The sequence below is a fragment of the Mastigoproctus giganteus genome, chromosome 11 (assembly GCF_048544385.1).
Source record: "Mastigoproctus giganteus isolate SK-2022 chromosome 11, ASM4854438v1, whole genome shotgun sequence".
Classification (NCBI taxonomy): Eukaryota; Metazoa; Arthropoda; class Arachnida; order Uropygi; family Thelyphonidae; genus Mastigoproctus; species Mastigoproctus giganteus.
The window spans coordinates 71,540,546-71,566,184 of record NC_143585.1 but is presented as its reverse complement, the minus strand read 5'-3'; the positions used below and the strand labels follow the sequence as shown (position 1 = coordinate 71,566,184).

General features: G+C 38.0%; 1 protein-coding gene across 2 annotated transcripts in view; it reads left to right on the top strand.

Moving 5' to 3' along the window:
• Positions 1-25,639, top strand: part of LOC150078114 (endosome/lysosome-associated apoptosis and autophagy regulator family member 2-like) — a 425,663-nt gene that overhangs the window by 363,563 nt on the left and 36,461 nt on the right. For both annotated transcript variants that reach the window (XM_090385427.1, XM_090385428.1), the window contains exon 20: positions 13,818-14,001. In XM_090385427.1, coding sequence (XP_090241553.1) covers positions 13,818-14,001 — 184 coding nt within the window. The remainder of the gene's footprint in view (positions 1-13,817; positions 14,002-25,639) is intronic.

The following is a 25,639-nucleotide window of genomic DNA, read 5'->3' as shown; positions in this document are numbered from 1 at the left end:
GAAGGCGGAATTCTCACTGTTTTAAAGAATTGTGGGTGGCAGTTGCAGAGGAGAATAGACACGCCTGCACGAAGTATGCTTGATGGTAAACGGCGGATGGTTCTAAACCGCAACAGTGCTGAACTTTTTGGATTACTACAAGACTTTCAACATGGATTTTGGCATCGACATCTAAAGATAAATATAGATGAAGACAACTAAATTCTCTCATGTAAGGGTATTTTTGTTGATTGTTTGTTATAATTTTTGGACCTCTGAATGTGTTTCAGTGTGGCACATTTGTTACAACAATAGCAACCCTGCTGTAATAAATTCAGATTTTTTAATCATTCAGAGGCTCAGTAATTTTGGATATATTAGCTTTAAAAATAGCTGTGCATATGGTAATTCTGATGGGGAACTTGGATATAAGTCTAGATTAGATTTATTTTCAGTTTTTCAACCAAGTTTCTTTGTTATAAATGAAAAGTGTCCAATTTCTGACCCTCCCTCACAAGCAAAAATTGTTAAGAACTTTGGTTCTAATTGCCCAGATCTAATAAATAATACATCACTGGACTTGTTAAGACATCAGCAATATAAATATCATGATGAAGGGGCGGGGCTGTTACTTTTAAAAAATGGTGGAAAATTTGAATAAGAACATAACGATGAACAATGACCTGGAAGATTTACCAGAAGCTAAAATTAGTGTTAGGGAGAAAACCCTAACAATGAAGAAAATGCTAATGATTTAGACAGTTGTCCTCCTGGCCCCTTCTGTACTAAGAAACCAGGAAAGTTAAAAACCAGGGAGAAAAATCAAGAGACCCCAGAAATTGAACAAAAAGACAGAGGAGGAGAAGAAACTTGAATACTTAATAAATTTGACCGATCTTGTTAAACAGGCAAAAGAAACAAGGGTCTACCTAGAAGAATACATGTACAAGCAAACTAACAGGATAACTTCTGCAATTAGGCTGCAGATAGTTAACTGTTGGTCACTGCTTGAACAATGCCTAATTGAATTGAATACTGAGAATCGTATTGAAAACAAAGCTGGAAGCAACTACAGAAGAGAGAAATAATGACAAACCTATGAATACATTAACCTATGCCCAAGCTGCAAAGGTTAATACCAGATAAGACTCTAAAAAACCTAAACAAGTCCCAACAAAGCAGGCAAATACCAGCAAAGATAGCAATATAATTATATTAAAGGCAAAGGTGACTCCACTCTCAAAACAAGTGAAACTGTGAAGGACACAGTTGAGGCAAAACTAAAACCATACCTAAAGGAAATAAAAGTTTAAAAAAGTGAAAATTCAGGAACAATGGGGTCATTGATGTAGCAAATAGGGAAGATTTAAAGAATACTGAAAATAACCCAGAGGTGGAAAAACTGGGCCTACTTTCTGTGAAACCAAAAGGGGGAGGGGACTCTCATATCATTAATTTTGACATAATAACTGAAATTAAACCTAGGATCTGGAAAGCATTGCAGGAAACAAACAGAGAATCTATGCTGACTGGACCATCCATAGATTTAGGGAGCATTTCCCTATACAAAGATGCTACAACTGTCATAAATATGGCCATCAAAACACTTGTCTGTGGCCACTGTGCAGGCTCTGACTACAAGAAATACCAAAATAAAAATCAGCAGCCAAAATGTGCTACCTGCAAGGCAGTACGGATGACTGACTATGGCCACAGCATCAGGGATGACAAATGCCCATGGAAGGCCGCCATAGCCTAGTGGTCAGGCGTGCGCGGGTGCATAAGTATACGTGCCTTGAGTGACCGGGGTTCAAGCCCGTGACTGCTGAATACAGTGCTGTTTCTTGTAATCTGTCTATCTTGTGAGCTCCTCTGACTGTTTGGTTGTCCCGGAGTATAAACAGAAAATTTATTTATTATTATTATTATAAAAAGATAAAATTCGTACAATCTAAGCCCATTTATGGGCCAGATTGAAAACATAAATGTGATTATGGCTCTAACTCTCATCCAATTTAAATGCTCACAAAGGAAGAACTGTTGAAGATCAGATCAAGCTCAAATTAGAAGAAAATTACATAGATATCTTGGTACTCCAAGAACCCTACATACATACGGGTAGGGTTCAAGGATAACCAAGATGCTATAAAATCATAGAATACACCTCAGGTGTCCCTTCTACAACAATAGTAGTTAAAAATACTGACCTTGCAGTAACAGAGGTGGGTCACTTCTGCTCCCCAGTTGCAGTGTGTGCACATATCACCAGTGCTGTGGGACAGTTTTATATTACATCATTGTATTTCAGACCAGGTGAAGATATAAATCACATTATTGAATATTTACAAGTAGTTACAGATTTGCTAATTAATGCTAACATTATTGTGTGTGCTGATGTCAACTGTTGGTCAACCTTATGGTGCAGAAGACAAAGCAGGCACACGCACACACAGTGGCCAGATAAGTACTGTACGTAGTTACCTCCACATTTCAAGTATTAAATCAGCAAAATAGCCTGCCAACTTTTAGTGGAACCATGTGGGAGAGTGACATTGATTTCACTCTCCCACATGGTTCCCAAATTCAATAGCTTATAAAATAACAGCCAGCCTGGACCACATCAGATGATAGAGCAATTACTTTTAAACTAAATAAACAGTTACAAACAGCCTAACAATCCCTGTTGGATATAAAAAGATATACCATAAAGCAAATTGGAATATCTTCACAACAGCTGAGCTACAAAAGCAGGAAAATGAGTGGTCGAGATTAAACAACAATTATAGCTCAGACGATCATGCACTGATTATAACAAATGTCTTAATAAAAACATCAAACCTGTCTATCCAAAAAGAAAAAAAGGGTAGTTCCCTGTGGTGCCCTGAACTGACTATACTCAGGAGAAGGGTACACCAGGTGAGAAGAAATTTTCAAAGAGCCAAGAACGTCTTGGCCACAAACTGAGGTTGATGCACTGAGAGATTCTTACAGAACTCTCAGGAACCAATATACTTTCCTCATTAGAGAAAAGAAAAAAAGAATCCTGGCAGCACTGGGTGGGAACTTCTGGAAATGCTGACCCTTGGGGAGTTGTCCACAGAATAATGACCAAGTTGCCAAGAGGAGATGTAATAGAAACTACAGTTAAACCAGATGGAATCCAAACATTGTGTTGGGCAGAGTTTGTGAACAACATCTTAGACAATATTATCCAGACTGAGGCTGGGGATTATTCCCTACTCAGATTGACATGAAAAAGACATGGGATTAATTGTACAGTCATATATGAAGTGCCCTGAGCAGTACAGACAAGCTACTAGGACAGCTCATGGGGTTTTATCAGTGATATACAGGAATTTTGCCAGCAGGGATAAGGAGGTGATTATCCTATTGTATGAGGCAATGGTTAGACCACACTTTGAGTACTGTATACAGGTCTGGAAGCCTCAGTGGGGAAGGAAATGGACGTGTTGGAATGGGTATAAAGAAGAGCAACAAGATTGGTAAGGGAGCAAAGGCGCCTCCGTACCCAGGTGGGCAAGAGCAGCAGTGCGTAGCACACGCTTCTTGATAGACCGGGGTTTGAGCCTGTGACTACCAAATACGGAGGATGCGGAAAGGTCAGGGAATGACCACCGCATATTCCGGAGCAATATGGCCTTAGTTGCTAATGCTCCTAAAAACCAAATAACAAATAAACAAGGGAGCGAAAAAGGGTGCTCTTACCAGGAAAGACTTCAGTTTTGTAAATTGTACCATCTGGAGACTAGGCACCTGTGAAGAGATAAGATTGAGGCATTTTAAGATCTTGAATGGATAGAGTAAGCTTAATGCTGATGGAATCCTTCTTCCTGCTCCCATTACACACATGAGAGGGTATAAATTCAAATTGAGGAAAGGTGGTTGTCGGATGTGCAGAAGTTTTCCTTCAACCAGAGCATGGTTGATTGCTGGAACAAACTTCCATCTGGTGTTGTTGATTTGGGTAGCTTGAATAAATTCAAGGAAGAACTAGATAAACTGTTAGAGGCAATGGATAGGTGAAATGGGAAGTGTCGGCTTTCTTTTTAAAATTTTTATAAGCTTGCTTTCTTGCATCATTTGTCACTACTAATAAATAATAGTAACTCACAAGATATGCCTTTTTACTGGAGAAGTGCCAACATTTTGCCAGTGCATAAAGGCAGTTCTAAAAGTGGGAAAGGAACCAGTTAGTCTGACTTCAGTTGTATCAAAAATATAGAGGCAGTGAGCATTGGTATAGTATAGGATCATTTAGATAGACATGGAATTCTGAATGAAACTTATCACAGTTTGTAAACAAAAAATCATAGCTAACCAATTTAATTAGCTATTTTGATAGTTACTCATGAGCTGGAGGCAGGAAATAATTTCAACATTGTTTATTTGGATTTTAGAAAAGCATCTGACTCAATCCTGTATGAGAGGATTTTTTTTTTTTTTTGATTTGGTAATTGTTGGCGCATCGGCTTCTGTGGCCATATTGCACCTCCCAAGGTTTTTGCAGTACTTTGATCCAAGCCCGAGGCGGGAATCGAACCCGCGACCTTTGGGTTGCCGGGCAGGTACTTTACCCACTCGGCTAGCCCGGTCGGCTGTATGAGAGGTTACCATGCAAGTCGGAACATGTTGTGATCACAAATAAGATCCTTTTTCAGCATGATTTACTCTTCTTATGCATTATTATGCCTAGTTTTATCAATTTTTGTATTTTCAAATTGTTATATTTTCATCATCATCATCATCAGCCATTTTCAATCCACTGCAGGATGAAGGCCTCTCCAGCAACTTTCCAGTTCCTTCTGTTTTGAGCACTGGCCATCCATTTACTACTCAAAAACTCATGAATTTCATCTATCCATCTCCGCCTTTGTCTTCCAGGTTTTCTTCTAGCTCCTCTTGGGTACCATTCTGTTATTTTCTTAGTCCATCTGTCATCATGTCTTCGAGCTATGTGTCCTGCCCAAGACCATTTTAGTTCTTTAGTTTTGATAAGAATGTCCTTTACTTGAGTTTGCTGCCTAATCCATGTGTTTCTCTTCTTATCTAACAGTCTGATTCCCAATATAATTCGTTCCATTCTTCGCTGTGTAGTTCTTAGCTTCTCTTCCATTCTTTTGGTGAGTGCCCAAGTTTCACTTCCATAAGTCATGGTGGGGAGTATACATTGATTCATTATTTTACGTTTCAGACAAACTGGGATATTGCTCTTCAGTATGTGACCATATTTCCTGAATGCTATCCATCCAAAATTTATTCTTCTCTTGACTTCCAGCCATTTATCATTATTACAGCTAATAACTTGTCCCAGATAAGTATATGACTCCACCTTTTCAATTACTGCTCCTTCAATCATTATTTCCCTTTCTGTGGCATACTTGTTCATCATTACTTTTGTTTTAGCCATATTCATCTTTAGTCCAAAATCCTTACTAACTGTGCATAACTGATTAAGATTTTCCTCTAATTCTTTGGGATCATGGTTTATAATCACAATGTCATCTGCAAATCGTAAATGGTTTAGGTACTCTCCATTCACATTGACTCCTTTCTGCGACCAGTCTAATCTTCTGAAAGCTTCCTCAAGGGCAGCAGTAAACAGCTTCGGAGATATTGTGTCTCCTTGTCGAACTCCTTTCTCAATTTTAAATTTGCTTCTATCTTTGTCTAGTCTAATAAAGGATGTAGCACTCTCATATATTTTCTTCAAAATCATAATATATGGAGTATCTATGCCTTGTCTTTCCAGTGCCCGAAACATTGCCTTATGCTGTATGGAGTCAAATGCCTTTTCATAATCCACAAATGCCAGGCATAATGGTGTTTTATATTCATTTGCTTTCTCCATTAGCTGTGATATTACGTGAAGGTGATCCATAGTTGAGAATCTTGTCCTAAAGCCAGCTTGCTCTTTCGGTTGATTCTCATCAAGTATTCTGTCTAATCTGTTAGTAATGACCCTTGTGAACAACTTGTAGATATGGGATAACAAGCTAATTGGTCTATAATTTCCAATTTCTGATTTATATCCTTTCTTATGCAGCAAAACTATGATTGCATTATTCCACTGCTTAGGCATCACACCTTTTCTAATGCACTTTGTGAAGAGCCTTGCCAGTTTTTGTGTTATGTCTCTTCCTCCCAATTTTAACAACTCTACAGTAACTTCATCTTCCCCCGGGGCTTTCCGATTCTTCATTTTCTTCAATGCATGTTCTACCTCATCAGGAAGAATATCGGGTATGTCGTATGTGTTGCTACTTTGCAATCCATCTTCCCCACTGCTGGTATCATTCCCTCGCTCCTTGTATAATTCTCTATAGTAGTCTTCTGCTATTTGAATTATGCCTTCTCTGCTGTTTATAAGTACACCATCGCTATTCTTCAGTTTCAGTATCATTTGTCTTTCTGTATTACTGCTCATGGCTGCTGACTTAAATCCTTTGTTTTCCCTTAATGCTTGTTCTACTTTTCTTGTGTTAAATCTTCTTATGTCCTCTCTGAGTCTCTTTCTAATGGCTTTGCATAACTCAGTATACTCAATTTTCTCCCTGTCAGTGTTTTTCTTGCTCTTCATTTGTCGTCTTTGGTTCATCATGACAAGTGTTTCTTGACTAATTTTCTCTTCTTTGGATTTCTGTTTCCCTATAGGTTTCTTGGGCTTTATCACTTTCAGAAAGTTGTAATATTCCTCGTCGATATCTTGGTACTGAGCAGTCTGCAGAAGCTCAAACTTGTTCTTAAGTTCCAGTACATACTGCTTTTTCTCCTCCTCTGTTATTTCAAAGACCTTTGTATTATTTACTCGAGTCAGTTTTTTCCTTTCCTTTCCTACATCTATATCAAGTGTACATCTTACCATTCTGTGATCACTTCCAACATTTACCTTATTCAGGACGGTAACATCATTCACAATATATCTTCTGTTAGTGAGGATGAAGTCGATTTCATTAGTTGTTAATCCATTTGGACTCTTCCATGTCCACTTTCTGTTCACCCTTTTCTTGAAAAAAGTGTTCATTACTGACATTCCTTGAGATTCTGCAAATTCCACAAGTCTTTCACCTCTTTTATTTCTTTCACCAATTCCAAAATTTCCTATAGTTCCTCTTTCTGCGCTGTTTTGCCTTTTTCCAACCTTAGCATTGAAGTCCCCCATAATAATAGTGTAGTGGGTTTTCTGCTCATCTAGAAGACTCTCAATTTCAGTGTACATTTCTTCAACCTCTTCATCATCATGGCTCGATGTTGGTGCATAAATCATTATAATCTTTAGCTTGTACCTCTTAGAAATCTTGAGTATTAGTCTTGACACCCTTGGTGTCAAGACTAATACTCAAGGTTATATTTTATGCCTACAATAGGAAAAAAATGTTTTGCAAATCTGAGAAAAAGATATCCACTTTGAGGAAGATAATAATAGTATTCACTGTGATATTAGTCTCATGCATATTAATGCTATGCATATTTTTAATCGTGTGGACAATATTCCATTCTCAAATAATCAGAAATGCATTTTCATAACATGCTTGACACTTGTGGCCTTGAACTGCAATTTTCCTGCACTTCGCACTACATATTGCATGCCACTGTGGAGAGAATTTTTTTATAGAGAGAGAGAGAGAGAGAGAGAGAGAGAGAGAGGTGAATAAAATAGGAAATGAGCATTTACTTCACTACTTATACAGAAAGGCGTGTTCATTTAGTTTTTGCAGATGGTTTGCTTCTGCATGAATTTTGCACAACAAGGCAAGAAAAGTAACCTTAATAGTTCATTGCACAACTAATTCTTTAATATTAAATACACATCATATGGAGGAGTGTTGTCTGTATGGAACACAGGCAACTATATTCCATACAGACAACACTAACTAACTAACTGGCTAAGGGTAGTGGGTTATGTAGACTAGTAAGCCAGTTATTATAACTTAAGGGGTGGGGAGGGAAAGTGAATCACACTATCCAGTCAAAACATTATGACCACCTCCATGTTTCAGTGATTGACCAGTCCCCCTGTCTGGTGGCACACATCAGTGAAAACTGCTAAATGTGATACTGCAGGTTCATGGCATGCAGTCCATACGAAATACTTGATTGACATGGACAAGGGATGTGATCTGATGAACTTTGAAAAAAAGGGATGATTGTTGAGTACTTGAGGGGTGGCAGTATTATGGGAACTATGAATCTTCTGGGTTATTTGTGGGCGCCTGCCATTGGCCTGGCAGATGCCACAGTAGGCATTCATGGTGAATGTAGGCTGTTTCACCTTGTATGAGTCAGTAAATAGAAAAACAGTGGAATGTGTCAGTAGATAGAAAAAACAGTGGAATGTGTCAATAGTGGAAAAACACAAACTTTAATCAGGTGTTTTTAAGACCACAGTCCAAGAACCCTCTTTTGTATGGGCCACTGGAGTAGGTACCCATGGCACCCATGTTTATGCTACTCATTACCAATGACACCTAAAGTTTGAATCTGAATGGCATCGTTGGGCCATGAATGACTGGGAAAGGGAGAAGTTGCCTTTACCAATGAATCGTGTTTCCTGCTGTGCTGTGTGGATGGTAGATGGAGGATATGGTGACAAATCACAGAGAAGAATCACTCTGATGACCTGGTCAGAGAGAAACAGGCAGGTGATGGCAGTGTTTTGGTATGGGAATGTTTTCCTGGGATTCTCTTGGAGTCCTCATACCCATTAAACTACATTCTGAATGCTAAAAACTACCTATCTACTATTCCTAGATAGTACAGGTGTATTCCAACAAGATAATGCACCCTGCCATTGCCAGCAGGGTGCATGTTCAGATGGTTTGTTGAACACGAAAGTGACTTCCAGGTGCTACTTTGGCCACTGAATTCACTAGATATGAATCTCACAGAATATCTCTTGGATTACCTGGATCAACAGATCCAACATTTGGATCCTTCACCATGGACTCTCACAGATCTATTTGATGCAATAATGGTGACATGGTACTGCATACTTCGTGCAATGTTAAGAGACCTCAGAGTTCATGCCTTGCTCTGTGGTGGCAGCAGTACTGGCAGAAAGAGGAGGACATATCCACTATTAGGTATGTGGTTATAGTGTTTTTTTGTTTTTTTTTTTTAAGGAGCATTAGCAACTAAGTCCATATTGCTCTGGGAATATGCGGTGGTCATTCCCTGACCTTTCCGCATCCTCCGTATTTGGTGGTGATGGGCTCGAACCCCAGTCTAATCAAGAAGCTCGTGGTACACACACTGCTGCTCCTTCCCACCTGGCTAAGGAGGCGCCTAGTGTTTTTACCAGACAGTATGTGTATGTTTTTTAATGTATTTTTATTTATTTTATTTTTGGCTGGTGCAGCAAAAGTCTGATCTTCCTTGCATCAGATGGTTAATACTAATGTTTATCACCATTCCAAACGGTCTCTGCCTATATATGGTATAGACCATATCTTAATGATCTTGGCATTGTATTGCAATTCCACTGTTAAAGGAAATTGTTAAGGCTGCACTTGGAATACTGTGTCCAAGCATGGAAGCCACACCTAAAAAAAAAAAAAAAAAATTGAGCTTTTTGAAATGGTCCAAAGATGGGCAAGGCTGCTGGTAAGATTGACAGAAGGCTGTACATTGGCAGAAAGATGAAGGAACGATTTCAAATATGTAGGCTACACAGCTTGTTAATTAAACACCTTAGAGAGATGATCTAACTGAGTTCTTTAAAGCTGTGATTCCCAGCCTTTTTGTGTCTATGAACACATTTGAGAGTTTACAAGAGACTGGCAGTCACCAACCAATTAACCTGCAGCAGTGGCATCCCTTACTGCTGAAAACACAGATAAATTAAATAAAATTAATAATAATAAAAATTATATATATATATCATCTACAATTTAAATGGGATGTGCCACGAAATGATAAACTTACTTCAGGAGGTTGGTAATTACCAACCTCCTGAAGTAGTAAAATTAATAAAACAGATGATTTTGAGTCAAAAACCTTATATAAAGAAGTATACCATTTTCACCTATTGCTAGTGTGTGTTACCTTGATGCTTTAAAAAGGTTTTTTTAAGTAATTTTTTTTGTTTTCCATTGGCAACTGACAGCTGTCTGATAACTTTTATGTTTGTTTATAGTCTGAATAACCTTGAACTATATATATATATATATATATATATATAAAAACCTGCATAATTTGAAACTTCTTAACAGTTTCAGCATGCATCACTTAAATGCTCACTGTTTACGCAAACAATTGTAAAGCTCTTTGCTGGGAACTTAATCTGTTCAAATTGTAAGAAATTGCTTCAGAAATTATTGCAGTAAAATTTTGACTATATTTAGGAAGGTAGGAAATGTTCCACATTTTTAACTGTCTGTTTTTCTTTTTTTCTGGACAAATAAAAATATTAACACTGAATAATACACAAAACAACATGTTGAATGATGCAGTTCACCATGCAATCAAAAAATATGCAGTTTTATAAGTAAACTTATCATTATTCATGTGGATAGCTGGCATGATCTTTGACACTGTATTTCAGTGGCCAGCTTTTCAAATTTTGGAATGTAGGATGATGTTCCTGCTAGCAAACAATAGTCAAGGTGGGCATCAGTAAATTTATATTGTGCTTTGATTTTATAATATTCATGGTTGAAAACAGTGATTCACACAGGTAAGTGGAACCAAAAAAAGATTTTGTGTACACTGCACTTTTTAAGGAAGGAAACTTTCTTGGTCAACCAGATTCCAAAAGTCTTTATACATTGTGCAGAATTTTAGAGGTACAAAATCTGTCATTTCAGTTCTTCAGCCCTTGTTTGATTGAGTCTTTGGGAAATGTAAGAGAGACTTCATCTTAATATGTAACATCCACAAGACTAGATTTGCTTTAAAAACAATGCAAGATCTTTACCTTTGCTCAGACATTGCACTTTAGCTTACAAGATGAGATCAGACTGTTTGTCTTTAAACTCTTCCAGTTGGACCTTACAATTCAGTTGCAAAGCATCATGTAATTAGAGTTAATTATATTTTAGCAACATTCAAGACATGTCCAATTGGAATTATTTTAATGCACAGAGTTTCTTCAAGGATAATTCAGTGATAAGTTGTAAAGTCCAGAAAGGATTCTTTTAATAGAGGTCAACAAATCCATTGATGCTGCCCAGTACTGCTATTGCCCCATCAGTAGTGATCACAGACAGGTTGTGTAGAGGCAAACCGATTTCCACTGCACAGGTTTAAACATTCTATAAATATCCTCACCTTTTCTTTGCCTTTTTATAGGAAATACTTTGAGTAACTCTTCTTGAACAGTGAAGTCACTAAATACCATTCTCACCATGATTGCCAATGCGCAGTATCTGATACATGTGTTGAGTCATTGAATTGCAGTGATAAGCATTCACACAGTTCCAAGTCATTCTTCAGTTGAGCTTGCATGTCACATGAAATTTCTAGTATCCTCCTCGCAACTTTGTTATCAGATAAATACAAGATCTTATATTGCCTGCATAATCTCACACTTGTTAAAAAAAAACTGTTCATTCTTGAAGAGTTTTATAACAAGGTCCTGATTGATCAGTCAGGACATGGTTAGTAATCAATCCAGATGCTTCCTTCAAAAACTCACCATCTTGAAATGGTTTTGTTCTTCTTTGTGAGCAAATAGGAAATTTTCAGGTGCCTTCCTCACTAGCTGTATAGTACAATACTAGCATCTGGCCAGGGGTTAAATTAAAACAGACTACAACATGCTTTGCATATGTGTAGCATTGATGTACCTTGCAAGTTTACAATGTGTGCACCAAGTAGTACTAGATCACATGACCACTGAGCTGGATGCAGATAGTCAGATTTTCTTGAAACGAGATGGTTCCTTATATGTTTTATAGTTATTCCAGAGCCATTTTTGCTACATAGGTTGTTTCATGCATTTCATTCTGTTTGAACCCATTACCTCTTTAAACTTAGGTTCCTGGCATGAAAAAAAGCATTTCAGTTCATTAATGGATGTGATCACAGTATTTTTAGAAGTGTTGAATGATGTTGAAATAATGGTCATGGTTTATGGTGTGATAACATACCACATTGTCACATTAGCATTAGTAGAGGCATATGAATGTTTGCTCTGAAGCAAGGGCCTCTCAGATAGGTTTACTAGAATCCTAGAAAATGTGATATTCACTTTTTAATGTATCCTGACAACTGCAGGTGGCATTTATCAAATTTGAAGGAAATTCTTATTTCCATATTAGATCAGTAATATCCTTGAGTAGGGCAATTTCTCTGTTTCTCATAATATTGCATAATGTATGAGCCTCTTGGATTCAGTATGAAAAGCAGTTTGCATGCTATTTTAGCATTAGCATTAGTTGAGGCCAATGATGCAAGAAAGCAAGCTTATAGAGCATCAGCAAAAAAAAAAAAAAAAAAACCCTTTCTATTTCACTCAACTGGTCACTCCAAATGTTTATTTGGTTCAGCCTTAAATTTATTTAAGCTATAAACTTTCACAACAATGGATGGAAGTCTGTTCTAGCAATCAACTACCTGCTGGCTAAAGACAATTGTCTTTCCTCAATTTGAATCTATGCCCCCTCAGGTTCTTAATCTCAGCAAGCGGAAGTATCCCATCAGCATTGAGCCTGCTCAAACCATTCAAGGCCTTGTACACCTCAATCAGATCATCTCACAGGTGCCTAGTCTCCAAATGCTGCAACTTACAGAATGTAAGCCTTTCCTGGTAAGAGAGCCCTTTGTTCCTCTCACCAACCTTGTTGCCCTTCTCTGTACTCATTCTAGCAACTCTATATCCTTCCTAAAATGAGGCCTCCAGACCTGTACGCAGTACTAAAGGTGTGGCCTGACCATTGCCTTATACAAAGGTATTATCACCTCCTTGTCTCTGCTAGCAAAGTTCTTATATATTATTGACAAAACTCCATGACCTACTCTGACAGCCCCTGTGCATTTCTCAGAGAACTTCATATCCGACTGCACAGTTACCCCGAGATCTTTTTTATTTTCCGTCTTCTTGTGTGTAGTGCCACACAGTTGGTATGTTTCTCTTGAGTTACCGCTACTCATATGCAGTACTTTTCATTTGTCAATATTAAACTTCAGTTGCCACTTCTCATCCCATCTACCTAACTTTTCTAGATCCTGTTGCAGTAGCCTCTTTACTATCATTAACAACCCTGCCAACCTTAGTATCATCTTCCAGCTTGGTCATTAAGCCTGATAAACCTTCATCGATCTCATCAGAAATTCTTTTTGCATTATTCTTTCACACACATATGGTGTAGACCTTTGAAAATGCAGAATGTTGTCAAAGAACGTTGTGCAGATGTGTAGTCAGTAACACTTCTTCCTGAGTGGTCTGGATACATTTTAATATATTACCAATTTGACAGAACTTATTGCTATCACCTGTACATACACTTAAATATAAGCTACATTTGAACTCATTTTCATATGCTAGTGTAACTACTTTTAATTCTTGGCCCATCGGCATATCAGCATATCCCAAAAAACAAAACAAAAAATAATCTATATAAGTACAAAACATGCTGTACAGCAAATCACCTCTGCATTGATTCCTACTCTTTCATGCATTTCAACATAACAGTATACACAACAAAGTAAGAAAAACTTAACCAAAATCAGGTCAATTAATTAATTGACCTGATTTTGGTTAAGTGATGCACTTAGACACGTTTGCATTTTTCAGGCTGCTTTATTCTGCACTATGTTTATGTGTGTGTATATTTATAAAGTACAGTGACATTTAATAAAAATATTTATATATTATTTAGACTGGAATACAAATATATGAAACTAGTTCAATCTAGTTCATCCAAAGGAGAACTTCCAGCAGCTGAGAGCTGTGCTATCGATGAGGATGACGATGAACAGTTTGATAGTGTGACATTCTCTGACAAAAAAGAAAAGAAAAGTCTGTTTGGGAAATTTCGAGCTGTTAATGTTGGAAATGATAAGGTATGGTATATTTAATATATGTCTGTCTCTTTATTTTCATTGCAATATGTGCAGTTATTGGACTTTCTCTGAAAACTGCTTTATAATCATGTATAAAGAATAAGGAACTGACAGATTTATTTTTTTATCATCTATTCCAGTGTAGTGTTTCTTCTTCATACCAGTGATTTCATGTAATTTTTGTCCCAGCAGGGTAAAAACTGGGTGATAGACATATTTATACTGTATCAATAGGATATCAGTGCCATGTTTTAGAATTATAAGGTAGTGTTAGGAGTTTTTTTTTTCAAAGCATGTGGATCACTTATGTATTAGGAAACAAAAAATGTTTGTTTGCTTGGCTTTCTTAAGAGAATACTAGTAGTGCAGCTGATGTTAAGTCATCTGTTTAGATTATTGGTTGCAGTTGTTAAAAATGTTATTTATTCATGAACTTTAGATAAATTTTGAATTGTATATACTGTATACAGTGGTAAAAGTAAGCTGGGTAGTAAAGTATGCAGTACTGGCAATGCAAATGGTATATTTCCAGTACAGTGCACCATATGAATTATTTGGGGTGTTCCAAAATTTTATTTTTTCTGGTTTTAACAACATATCACTGATCTTCAGTTTTTTTTCCCTCCCTCCAGCCTATTCTGCAATGTACCAGAGGTGATTTTAATGTTTGCCTTTGGCTTGCAGATACGTAGGTCTGTCAGACTGGTCAGAAGATAAGAAGTGAAACTACTGACAAATTCAATATGTACCCTCTGTTGTCTGTTTATTGTCTACTTATTGTGTATAGGTCTACTTATGTGGGTTTGGTATAAATTTGAAAAATTTCTTAAGTTCAAACACATCATCATTGATTTTATTTATAGTGCAACAAATGATAACAATATACTGAACTATAAAGCAGCATGCATATGAAGCTGAATGAGATCTCCAAAAAAAGTAAATGTTGATTTGTTGATAAGCAAGAAATCACAGATAATTCAAATTTACAGCTTGCAGGAAATAAAGGAAACTGCAATGTTTTTAAATGAGCCTAGTGATGAAAAGCATTATCAGTTTAATGAAGTCATAAAAAAAAAAATCTAAAGCAGGGTTGTAAAACATGCAAAGACCTTTTCAGATTAAAAATTTCTTTGCAAGAGGTGCAAATATTGCTACTCAGTAGGCCATACTTCAAGTTTCATTTTAAGTAGGGTGATTCACTACCAGTGCGACAAACCTGCAGGAGGTGTAGGGGGCACAAAGACAAATTGGAATCGCATAGCATTGCAGGGTCCGAAATGCCTTCGTCATGCGGTAGAGGACATTGAACGGGAGGTCGCATGAACAGCGATCCCGCTGGACATCAGCATTTGCGAACCGGTTCCCAAGGCAGTAGGATGGACGAGTATTCAAACGTTGAACTGGCCGACATGCACCTTGCGTATGGAGCTGCGGACTGTAATGGGCATGATTCACTACCAGTGCGACAAACCTGCAGGAGGTGTAGGGGGCACAAAGACAAATTGGAATCGCATAGCATTGCAGGGTCCGAAATGCCTTCGTCATGCGGTAGAGGACATTGAACGGGAGGTCGCATGAACAGCGATCCCGCTGGACATCAGCATTTGCGAACCGGTTCCCAAGGCAGTAGGATGGACGAGTATTCAAACGTTGAACTGGCTGACATGCACCTTGCGTATGGAGCTGCGGACTGTAATGGGCATGCCGCTCTGCACTTGTACCAGGAACGTTTCCCGCACAGGCTTGTTCCTCATCATATGATTTTCGCACGTGTGCACAGAAGGTTACGTGAGACTGGTTGTTTCACGAGAGGTACCATGAATCGAGAGCGAACGACGAGGACGCCAGACAATGAGGAGAATGTCCTACGTCTTCCAGAAGGCAATCCGAGTACGAGTACTCGAGTGATAGGCCAACGATTGGGTATTTCCCAATCCACTGTACGGTGGATATTGTCAACAAACCAAATGAGTTCACACCATCTGCAACGTGTCCAATCATTGGAGCCTGCAGATTATCCAATCCGGAGGACTTTTACTGCTTGGTTTCTTCAACAGAAACGGTTTGCAAATGCTGACTTCCAGCGGGATCGCTGTTCACGTGACCTCCCTTTCAACATCCTCTACCGCATGATGAAGGCATTTCGGACCCTGCAATGCTATATGATTCCAATTCGTCTTTGTGCCCCCTACATGGAACCTTTATAAACTGCAGGTGACCTACTCCGTGATACAAAATGTATCCCCATATCATTTGGCTGGTAGGGAATTTCACTGTAGACACCATACAGTCTGGATGGTATTCTTCACCACATCTACGGTGACTCATTTGTCTCCCATCAGAGCCATGCAGGTTGAATTTCTTCTCATCCGAGAAATAACAGATTTCCACTGCTCGGGGGTCCATTTGACATGCTCTTTAAACCAAGTTAATCGGCCCTTTTTCATTTTTTTGTTTGAGGAGGGGCTTCTTCTTAGGACGATGGGCTACAAGTCCATTTTTGAAGAGGTATCTTCTGACTGTTACTACACTTGCTACCACTCCTGTATGTTCTTTCCATTCTCTTTTCAGCTCAGATGAAGAAGCTTTACAGTTTTTAAGGCATAAGCACTTCAAAACGTGGGACTGTTTTGGAAGAGCAACTTGTTTGCATCCGGTTCCTTTTTTCCTATCAGCAGAACCAGTATTCTTGAGTTTTGAAAGAAATCTACTCGCTGTCGACTGATTACAAGACACTCTATAAGCAATATGACAGGAAGAACATCCTTCCTCACATCCTTGACTGTAGAAGCAACATCTCTGGAGTAATGTTCCACACACATGCTGTGTTATGTTGTCCTTTAAGATAGCAGCAAGGTTAGGGACACTTCCTCGATAGACATTGGCCTTGAGGTGACTCCACAGTAAAGCAACAATAGCATTCTTTCTTCATGGCGTCAACTGCATGTAACTCGCCATCCTGACACAAGCAAGGAATGTCTGCAACTCTGGCAGACTTTGCTTATAAAGCTGAAAGTAACAGCTGATGCATTGCTACGTCAAAACCTACGCATGTCAATCTTATCTGATGCAATCTGTAAGAAATATTGCCATATACTTACGTTATTCGGATGACAATTACAATTTTAAGGGATGATGCACTTTCTTTGAACACCAGTCTATATATAACATATTAATTTATATTGATATACAAATATATTATTAATATATATATACAGGGTGGCCATAATTAAAGTATCATGTTCAGAGTTCTCTGTAGCTCCAAGTAATAAACGGAATGCCACCAAAATTAGTAAGTAAACTATTCAAGGCATGGGGAGAAGGATCCCGTGAAAAAAAAATTAGTTCCAAAATCTGCCAATAGGGGATAATATGGCACTGTACAAGAAGAAAGACATAACAAAGTACCAACAAATAAATAAATAAGACAAACCTTAATGAAATTACAAATTTTTATTTGTGCTCTTTGCAAAAAAAAAAAAGAGCAAAGAAACTGAACTAACTAAACTGCTAGAGGAAATGATTTCACAGCTGCAAACTCACTAACAGTTTACTCCCGATGGTCGATGATGTCGCTGATGGTGGAGTTGGTTTTTGATGTGATTACCATTGTTCTGGACCAGAAATTGCATTTGATGCACAGCGTGCTTGACTGTAGAAGCAACATCTCCGGAGTAATGTTCCACACATGCTGTGTTATGTTGTCCTTTAAGATAGCAGTCAGGTTACGGACACTTCCTCGATAGACATTGGCCTTGAGGTGACTCCACAGCCAGAAATCACATGGTGTAAGGTCAGGCGAACGTGGTGGCTATGCTCTTTCTGCAGTAAAGTGATGCCGGAGAAGCTGCTCTACTGGTTATGCGATATGAGGAGGAGCCCCATCTTGCATAAAAATTGTCTCATCCAGGCATCCTCTTTGCTGCAGTTGAGGAATAATGGAACTGCTCAGCATGTGATGATATCTTTGTGCTATAATGGAACAGGTGGTTGCTCCTGCTGGGTGCAATTCCTCGAAAAAGTATTGCTCTAGGATGAAATTTGAAGTGACACCACACCAGACAGTGATTTTCAGCGAGTGCAAAGGGATTTGTTGAATAGCATGTAGTGCTTCTGAAGCCAATATTTGGCAGTTCTGAGTGTTGACAGTCTCGTCGAAATAAAAATGGGCCTCATCTCCCCAAAGAATGTTCCATGGCCAGGCATTGTCCACTTCCATTCTGGCCAAAAATGTTAGAGCAAATGCCATTAGTTTTTCAGGATCACCTTTGCAGCTGCTGCTGGTGACTCATCTTGTATGGATAATAGTGGATTAGTTTCCAAAGAATTTTCCACACAGTGGAATATGGGACATCCAATTGCCATGCTACTCCCCGTACACCGCTACTAGTTCCAGCAGTTGTATCCATGGATTGTTCGATCCATAGCCATAGCAACTTCCTCTGCTACCTGAAGTGAAACAGGCTTCATTCCTCTTCCAGGCTTAACAACAACGGATCCAGTTCCTCAAATTTGTTAATCATTCTTCTAACTGCCGCAACTGATAAAGGACCTTGATGTAAGTTTTTAGAGTTTCTAAATTCATGTAGAGTGGCTGCTGCATTGCATCCATTAATGTAGAATTTTGCAATTAAAGCACGATCAGGCAGAGTGAGATGCATTGTTAACAGTAAACTTACAGAATATGCTTGTGATGTTTGCGTTGTGCCTTTATAGCTCTCTGCTGCTGGGAAAATTAAATTAACTCAAATTTATGCAAATTTTCTGCTCTCAGATGGCTTATTTTTTAGTTTGGATTTAAAACTTTAGTGCAATTCAGTTTCTTTCTGTTTTATTGCAAAGAGCACAAATAAAAATTTGTAATTTCATTAAGGTTTGTTTTAGTTATATATTTTTTGGTACTTTGTCATGTCTTTCCTATTGTACAGTGCCATATTATCTCCTATCGGCAGAATTTGGAACTTTTTTTTCTTCTTCACGGAATCCTCATGCCATGAATAGTCTATTTACCAATTTTGGTGGCATTCCGCTTAATACTTAGAGCTACAGAGAGTCCTGAATAGAGATACTTTAATTATGGCCACCCTGTATTATTAATAATTATATATTATTAATATTTCACAGATAATTAACACCAAATCCATGATCACAATATTAGTCAATGAATCTACCATGTTTTCTTAGAGTCAATTCTTATAATTTTTGTAAAAATAAGCATTAACAATATTATGAATAAGGTAATATTCCTTCTGTTTCTGATACAATTAGAAAATTTATCAGCAGAAAATATTAAGCAAGACATATTGCTAAATGTTTGGCACTCTGTGGAATAATTTACTGGGATCTTTATTACTTTTTGTAGTGATGGTATAAGTTTTATTCTTGGAGTTAAAGCTGGGGTAGAAAAAATCCTTCATAAAGACTACAGATATCATTTTATGGCATTATATGTTAATGTGGGTACAAATGGTATCAGGCATTTTTGAATATCTTGTATTCACTTCATAGCCAGTCATCAAAAAAATGTACATATGAACTTATGTGCCAGTGCTGGGTATTGTAATAAAAAAAACATTTAGTGTTTTCAGTGTGCAGTAGGTAGCTTCATCATGGAGAGCTGTAATGCAATTTAGCACACTTACCCTGGAATTAGTTAAACATTATGAAGAAACTTCATGAGATTGTTCATGAGACAGAAGAGAAAAAACAAAAATAGGAGGTGAATGAGCAAGACTTGAATTTTATTTAAAACTGTATTCAGTAAATTTTGTGAAAATTTTTTCATCAATATTACTGAGCTCAAGGATTTATCTAGACTGTTGCAAGACAAAAAACCAACAGTCTCAAAAGCATGCCTTAATCTGCAAAGAATATAATTGAAAACCACCAGGAAAATTGCATTTAATTCATCACAGTTCATTCAAGCTGTTGTTGACAATGTGAAGATCAGCTTATTCATCATTGCAAATTGAAGTAATACAAGCACTGCAGAAAACAGGGAAATTGATATATTTTAATTGAGAATATATATATCTGTTTTGGATCCTAAAATATGACAAGAGTATAGTAAAAATTTATATTTTGGAAGAACAAACTTCTTGCACTTAGTATTTAATATTAGTATTAAAGAATAAGATAAGGTAAGGAAACAAACTTGTTTTGTATCTCTAACCCCCCCCCCCCCCCCGCACACACAACAATTCATTTTCCCCATTACCAAAAAGTAACTGTCTCATTCCACTGTCTAATTTACAATTTATTTATTGGTAATTTATTCAAAGAATGAAATTCATGGAATAAATTAATGTAAAATTCATGAGTTCCAGCTGACTTTTACCTCCTCAGATTACATATTTCACTTGGGGTGGCCCTAGCTGTTTTTAATATTTATTAACAATATAAAGAAGTTTAACTTCTAAGTTTGCTAATGATGTAAAGGTGGGAGGGTGGTTAATGGCAATAATCAGGTATACAAATAATGACAATGTTAGTATACCTAATTTTCATTAGGAAAAAATAATTTAGCAGTAACATTAGTAGAGGCATATGATGCAAGAAAAAAAGCTGATACAGCATCAGCCAAAAAAAAAAAAAAACACACCCATTTCACCCACCCATCCATCCATTCCAAATGTTTGTATAGTTCAGCCTTGAATTTATTTAAGCTGTTGACTTCTACGACAATAGGTGGAAGTTTGTTCCAGCAATCAACCACCTGCTGACCGGGCTAGCCAGGTGGGTAAAGTGCCTGCCTGGCAACCCAAAGGTCGCAGGTTCGAATCCCGCCTTGGGCTTGGGTCAAAGTACTGCAAAAACCTTGGGAGGTGCATTATGGCCACAGAAGCCGATGCGCCAACAACTACCAAAAAAAAAAAAAAAAATCAACCACCTGCTGGTACTAAAGGAAAACTTCCACACATCTATTCTATATGTCTTTCCTAAATTTGAATTTATGTCCCCTCAGGCAATTATACACCTCAATCAGATCACCCCACAGGTGCCTAGTTTACAGACATGGCAATTTGCAGAATTTAAGCCTTTCTTCAAAAGAGCAACCCTTTGTTCCATTCACCAATCTTGTTGCCCTTCTCTCTTCTCGTTCGAGCAGCTCTACATCCTTCCTAAAATGAGGCCTCCAGACCTGTATGCAGTACTCAAGGTGTGGTCTGGCCATTGCCTCATACAAGGGGATAATCACCTCCTTATCTCTAGTAGAAAAATTCCTGTATATCATTGACAAGATACCATGAGCTAATCTCGCAGACTGTCTGCACTGCTCAGAAAACATATCTGACTGCACACAGGTGGACAAAATCTTGACTTTCCTTAAACAGATACAAATTTATAATGCACTCTAAACTTTAACCGCAATCCAGAAAGAGAAGAATGATGATATCCAGGCTCAAGACCTGGGTGTGCCAAGCCCATACTCACCAGATGTGAGCCCATGCAACAGTATGCAACTTCCTTTGTTTCAGGCAGCCTAACCAAGACCTTCTGAAATCAGCTACAGCAGTTATTACTTTCAAAGAACTCACTGGCTGCCAATTACGAATAATGTGAAGAAATAAATGTCATAAAATTTTAATATACGAGGGGGTATCCAAAAGTTCCAGGACTGAGTCGATAAAAAGAGGTTTGCTTTTGTTATTGATCATAGTTAGTCCTTCAGAGTAGTTCTCTTTTGAGTTTAGGCACCAGGTCCAGCGTTTCTGCCACTGCTGGAACTGATTTTTTGGGATTGCTTGCAGGGCTCTCTGTGATTCTTCTTCAATTTATGGAATGCCGCGGAAACAATGCAGTTTTAGCTGTGATTTTATTTTTGGAAACAAGAAGAAATCACATGGGGCTCAAATCAGATGATTAGGAAGGTGGGGGACAATTACCATGTTTTTATTGGCCAAAAGTCTGCACAGTGATAGCAGTGTGTGTGTGTGTGTGTGTGTGTGTGTGAGCACTATCATGATGAAGCAACCAGTCATTGTTCAGGACATTTTTTCTAAGACACTTCAAAACCTCCAGGTAATAATGCTGGTTAACTGTTTGACCTTGAGGCACAAATTCATGACGAACCAAGCCCTCACAGTCAAAAAAGACCACCAATATGCTTTTGATGTTGGACCTGACTTGCCTAGCTTTCCTTGGATGTGGAGATGTTTTGGATTTTCACTGAGATAATTGCTGTTTCATTTCAGGGTTGTAGCAGTAAACACACATTTTGTCTTCTATTATAACCCTCAAGAAGAAATTTTGATTATTTTTGATCTCATCCAACAGTTCCTGACAGACAAACACATGCCTCTGTTTCTGCTCCTCAGTCAGCAACTGAGGCACAAACTTTGCAGAGATCTGCTGCATGTTCAGTTTCTTCATTAAAATGCATTGTCACATTCCATAAGAGTCCTAGCCTCTCATTAATATCAGAAATGGTCATTTGTTGGTCTTTTGTGGATTTGGCAAACTTTCTGCACATTTTTATTTGTGCAACTTGTCACTGGGTGACCAGAACACTCAGTCTTCAACTGATGTTTTGCCCTGTTGGAATCACAAGAACCACTCAAATGCTTGTGTTCTCCCTGGCATTGTCACCAAAAGCTGTTTTGAGCATCTCATATGTTTCTGATGCTGTCTTTCCCTGTTTAAGCAAAATTTCATGCAAATGTTCCTTCAAATTAATCATTTCATGAATAAACGAAACTGCCAATTGTACTTAAGGAGCACTATAATAAACAACTGCAATGATGCAACACATCTGGCTATAATAACAAACATCACAAGATTTACTTGGGAGATACTAATGTAGCAGCATCTAGTGATAGAATGTTCTACTATTTGCATTTCACGGTGAAGGCTGCCAATCCAGGAACTTTTGGAGATGCCAACATATTACTCAATATTTGTAGTTTAATCAAGCAATTAATATCAATATATACAGTAAAAAGAAATCTGAATGAAAACAACTCTGATATATGATGCCAAAATTTGGCAAACCCCTATGAGACAGGATGTTACAATCACTTTGAAAAGCTCTGCTCGAACACCAGTTAGTAGATCATTTGAGCTTTCAGGACCCATCAAAAGCTATCCTGTTCTTCCTCAAGTCAGAGGATAGTGTACATATGATTCTCCACATGCTTAGGAAAGTGGCAGTGTAGGATTTTTAGATCAATCTAATATTTTCTTAGTCAATTCAGCTCATTTAGGAAGAGCTTGAAGGAAGCTCAGAATATAACTTTAAAATTTGTATTTAACTGTACTAAATTTTGTCTAGTTTACATACTTGTTCATCATTATTCATAATTGTCTATATTTTGTTTATATTTGTAAGCTCCTTGGAGTTATCTTTTATAAAATCTTATTGCCTTGTTTTAAATGAAATCTTATCCAATAGTACTTCATCAAGTATGGATATCATACCCTCCAACACTAATATTAGAAGTAGCCTATAATTGTTTGTACATGAATGACTGCTTACACTAAACCATAACTTGGCTTTAGAATGTGCTTTGTGTACCCAGTGAGATGATTCTTGTCACTGTAGTACTGATAATTGTGTTCATTAACAATTCTATCCAAATGGAATCAGTGAAAAGGACTCTGACAGTCTTCAACTGATTTTTTTTCCATGTTTGAATCACGAGAACCACTCAAATAGTAGTAGTAGTAGTAGTAGTAGTGGCATGTGATGCAAGAAAGTGTATGAGTTTATGCAGCATCAGCCAAAAAAAAAAAAATAAATAAATAATCACACCATTTCCTCCAAATGCCTGTCCAGTTGCTCCTTAAATTTATTTAACCTATCAACTTCAATGACAGATGGAAGTTTGTTCCAGCAATTAACCACCTGCTGGCTAAAGGCAAATTTCCACACATCTATTCTACATCTGTCTTGGCGCCTCCGTAGCCAGGATGGAAGGAGCAGCAGTGCGTAGCACATGCTTCATGATTAGACCGGGGTTCGAGCCCATCACCACCAAATACGGAGGATGCGGAAAGGTCAGGGAATGACCACCGCATATCCCGGAGCAATATGGCCTTAGTTGCTAATGCTCCTAAAAACCAAAAAAAACAAACAAACAAACAAACATCTGTCTTTTCTTAATTTGAATTTATGCCCCTTTAGGTTCGTAATCTGAACAAGTGGAAGGATCCCATCAGAATTCAGCGTGCTCAACCCATTCAAGGCCTTATACACCTCAACGAGATCACCGCTCAGGTGCCTAGTCTCCAGCCACTGCAATTTGCAGAACTTAAGCCTCTGTTGGTAAGAGGATCCCTTCATTCCCCTCACCAATCTTGCTGCCCTTCTCTGTACATGCTCAAGCAAATCTACATCCTTCCTAAAATGAGGCCTTCAGACCTGTACGCAGTACTCAAGGAGTCGCCTCACCATTGCCTTATGCAGAGAGACAATCACCTCCTTTTCCCTGCTAGCAAAATTCCTATATATATCATTGACAAAACCCCATGACCTGCCCTGGCAGCCTGTCTGCATTGCTCAGAAAACTTCTTATCTGACTGCACAATTACTCCCAGGTCTTTTTCATTTCTACCACCTTAAGTGTAGTACCACACAGTTGGTACGTTTCTCTGGGGTTACTTCTACCCATATGCAGTACTTTGCATTTGTCAAGGTTAAACTTCAGTTGCCACTTCTTAGCCCATCTGCCCAAACTATCTAGATCCTGTTGCAGTAGCACAATGCCATAACTGTCATTAACAACCCTGTTAACCTTTGTATCATCAGCAAACTTCGACACTAAGCCTGATATACCTTTATCAATATCATTGATAAATGTACAAAACAACAGAGGACCCAACACCGAACCCTGTGGGACTCCACTAATAACATTAGTCCGTGAAGTGCAGCACCCATTAATTACCATCCTCTGTCTTCTCCCACTCAACCATCCTTTTATCCATTGTAGCAACTTATCCTTAATACCATTCTGCTCCAATTTGTACAATAGTCTTCCATGTGCAACAGTGTCAAAAGCTTTCCTGAAATCCAAATATATGATATCAAAATTATTTTTTGCATCCAGTTCCTTTGTAACCACATCATAATATCCTATCAAATTTGTCAGACAAGACTTCCCCATAACAAACCCATGCTGTGTCTGAATTATTGCTGCAGTCTTGTCTAGATGATCCTGCAATGCATCTTTAACCAGTGACTCCATTATTTTACCTGGAAAAGAAGTTAAACTAACTGGTCTGTAATTACTTGTGTCACCCTTCGATCCCTCTTTGTGAATTGGGGAAACATTTGCACATCTCCAGACCATGGGGATCTCCCCTGAGTCCAAGAATGCTCTCATCATAATTATGGCTAAGGGTTTGCTTAGTTGCTTTGCCGCCTCCTTTAATATAACTGGATAGATCTCATCCACCCCAGGTTTTTCTTATGTTTAACTTCAACAATTTCTTCTCCCCTTTGCTCTCAGTTATTACAAAATCATTAAACACCCTGCTACAATTTGATAACCTTCTGCCATTTTCAAACCTTAACTCCTCATGTGTGAATATAGATGCAGAATACTCATTCAGTTTGTTTGCTATCTGAGCAGTATCATCAACAGTCGAACCACCGATATCAAGTGGACCAATCAGATTCATCCCCTTCCTTTTAGAGTTT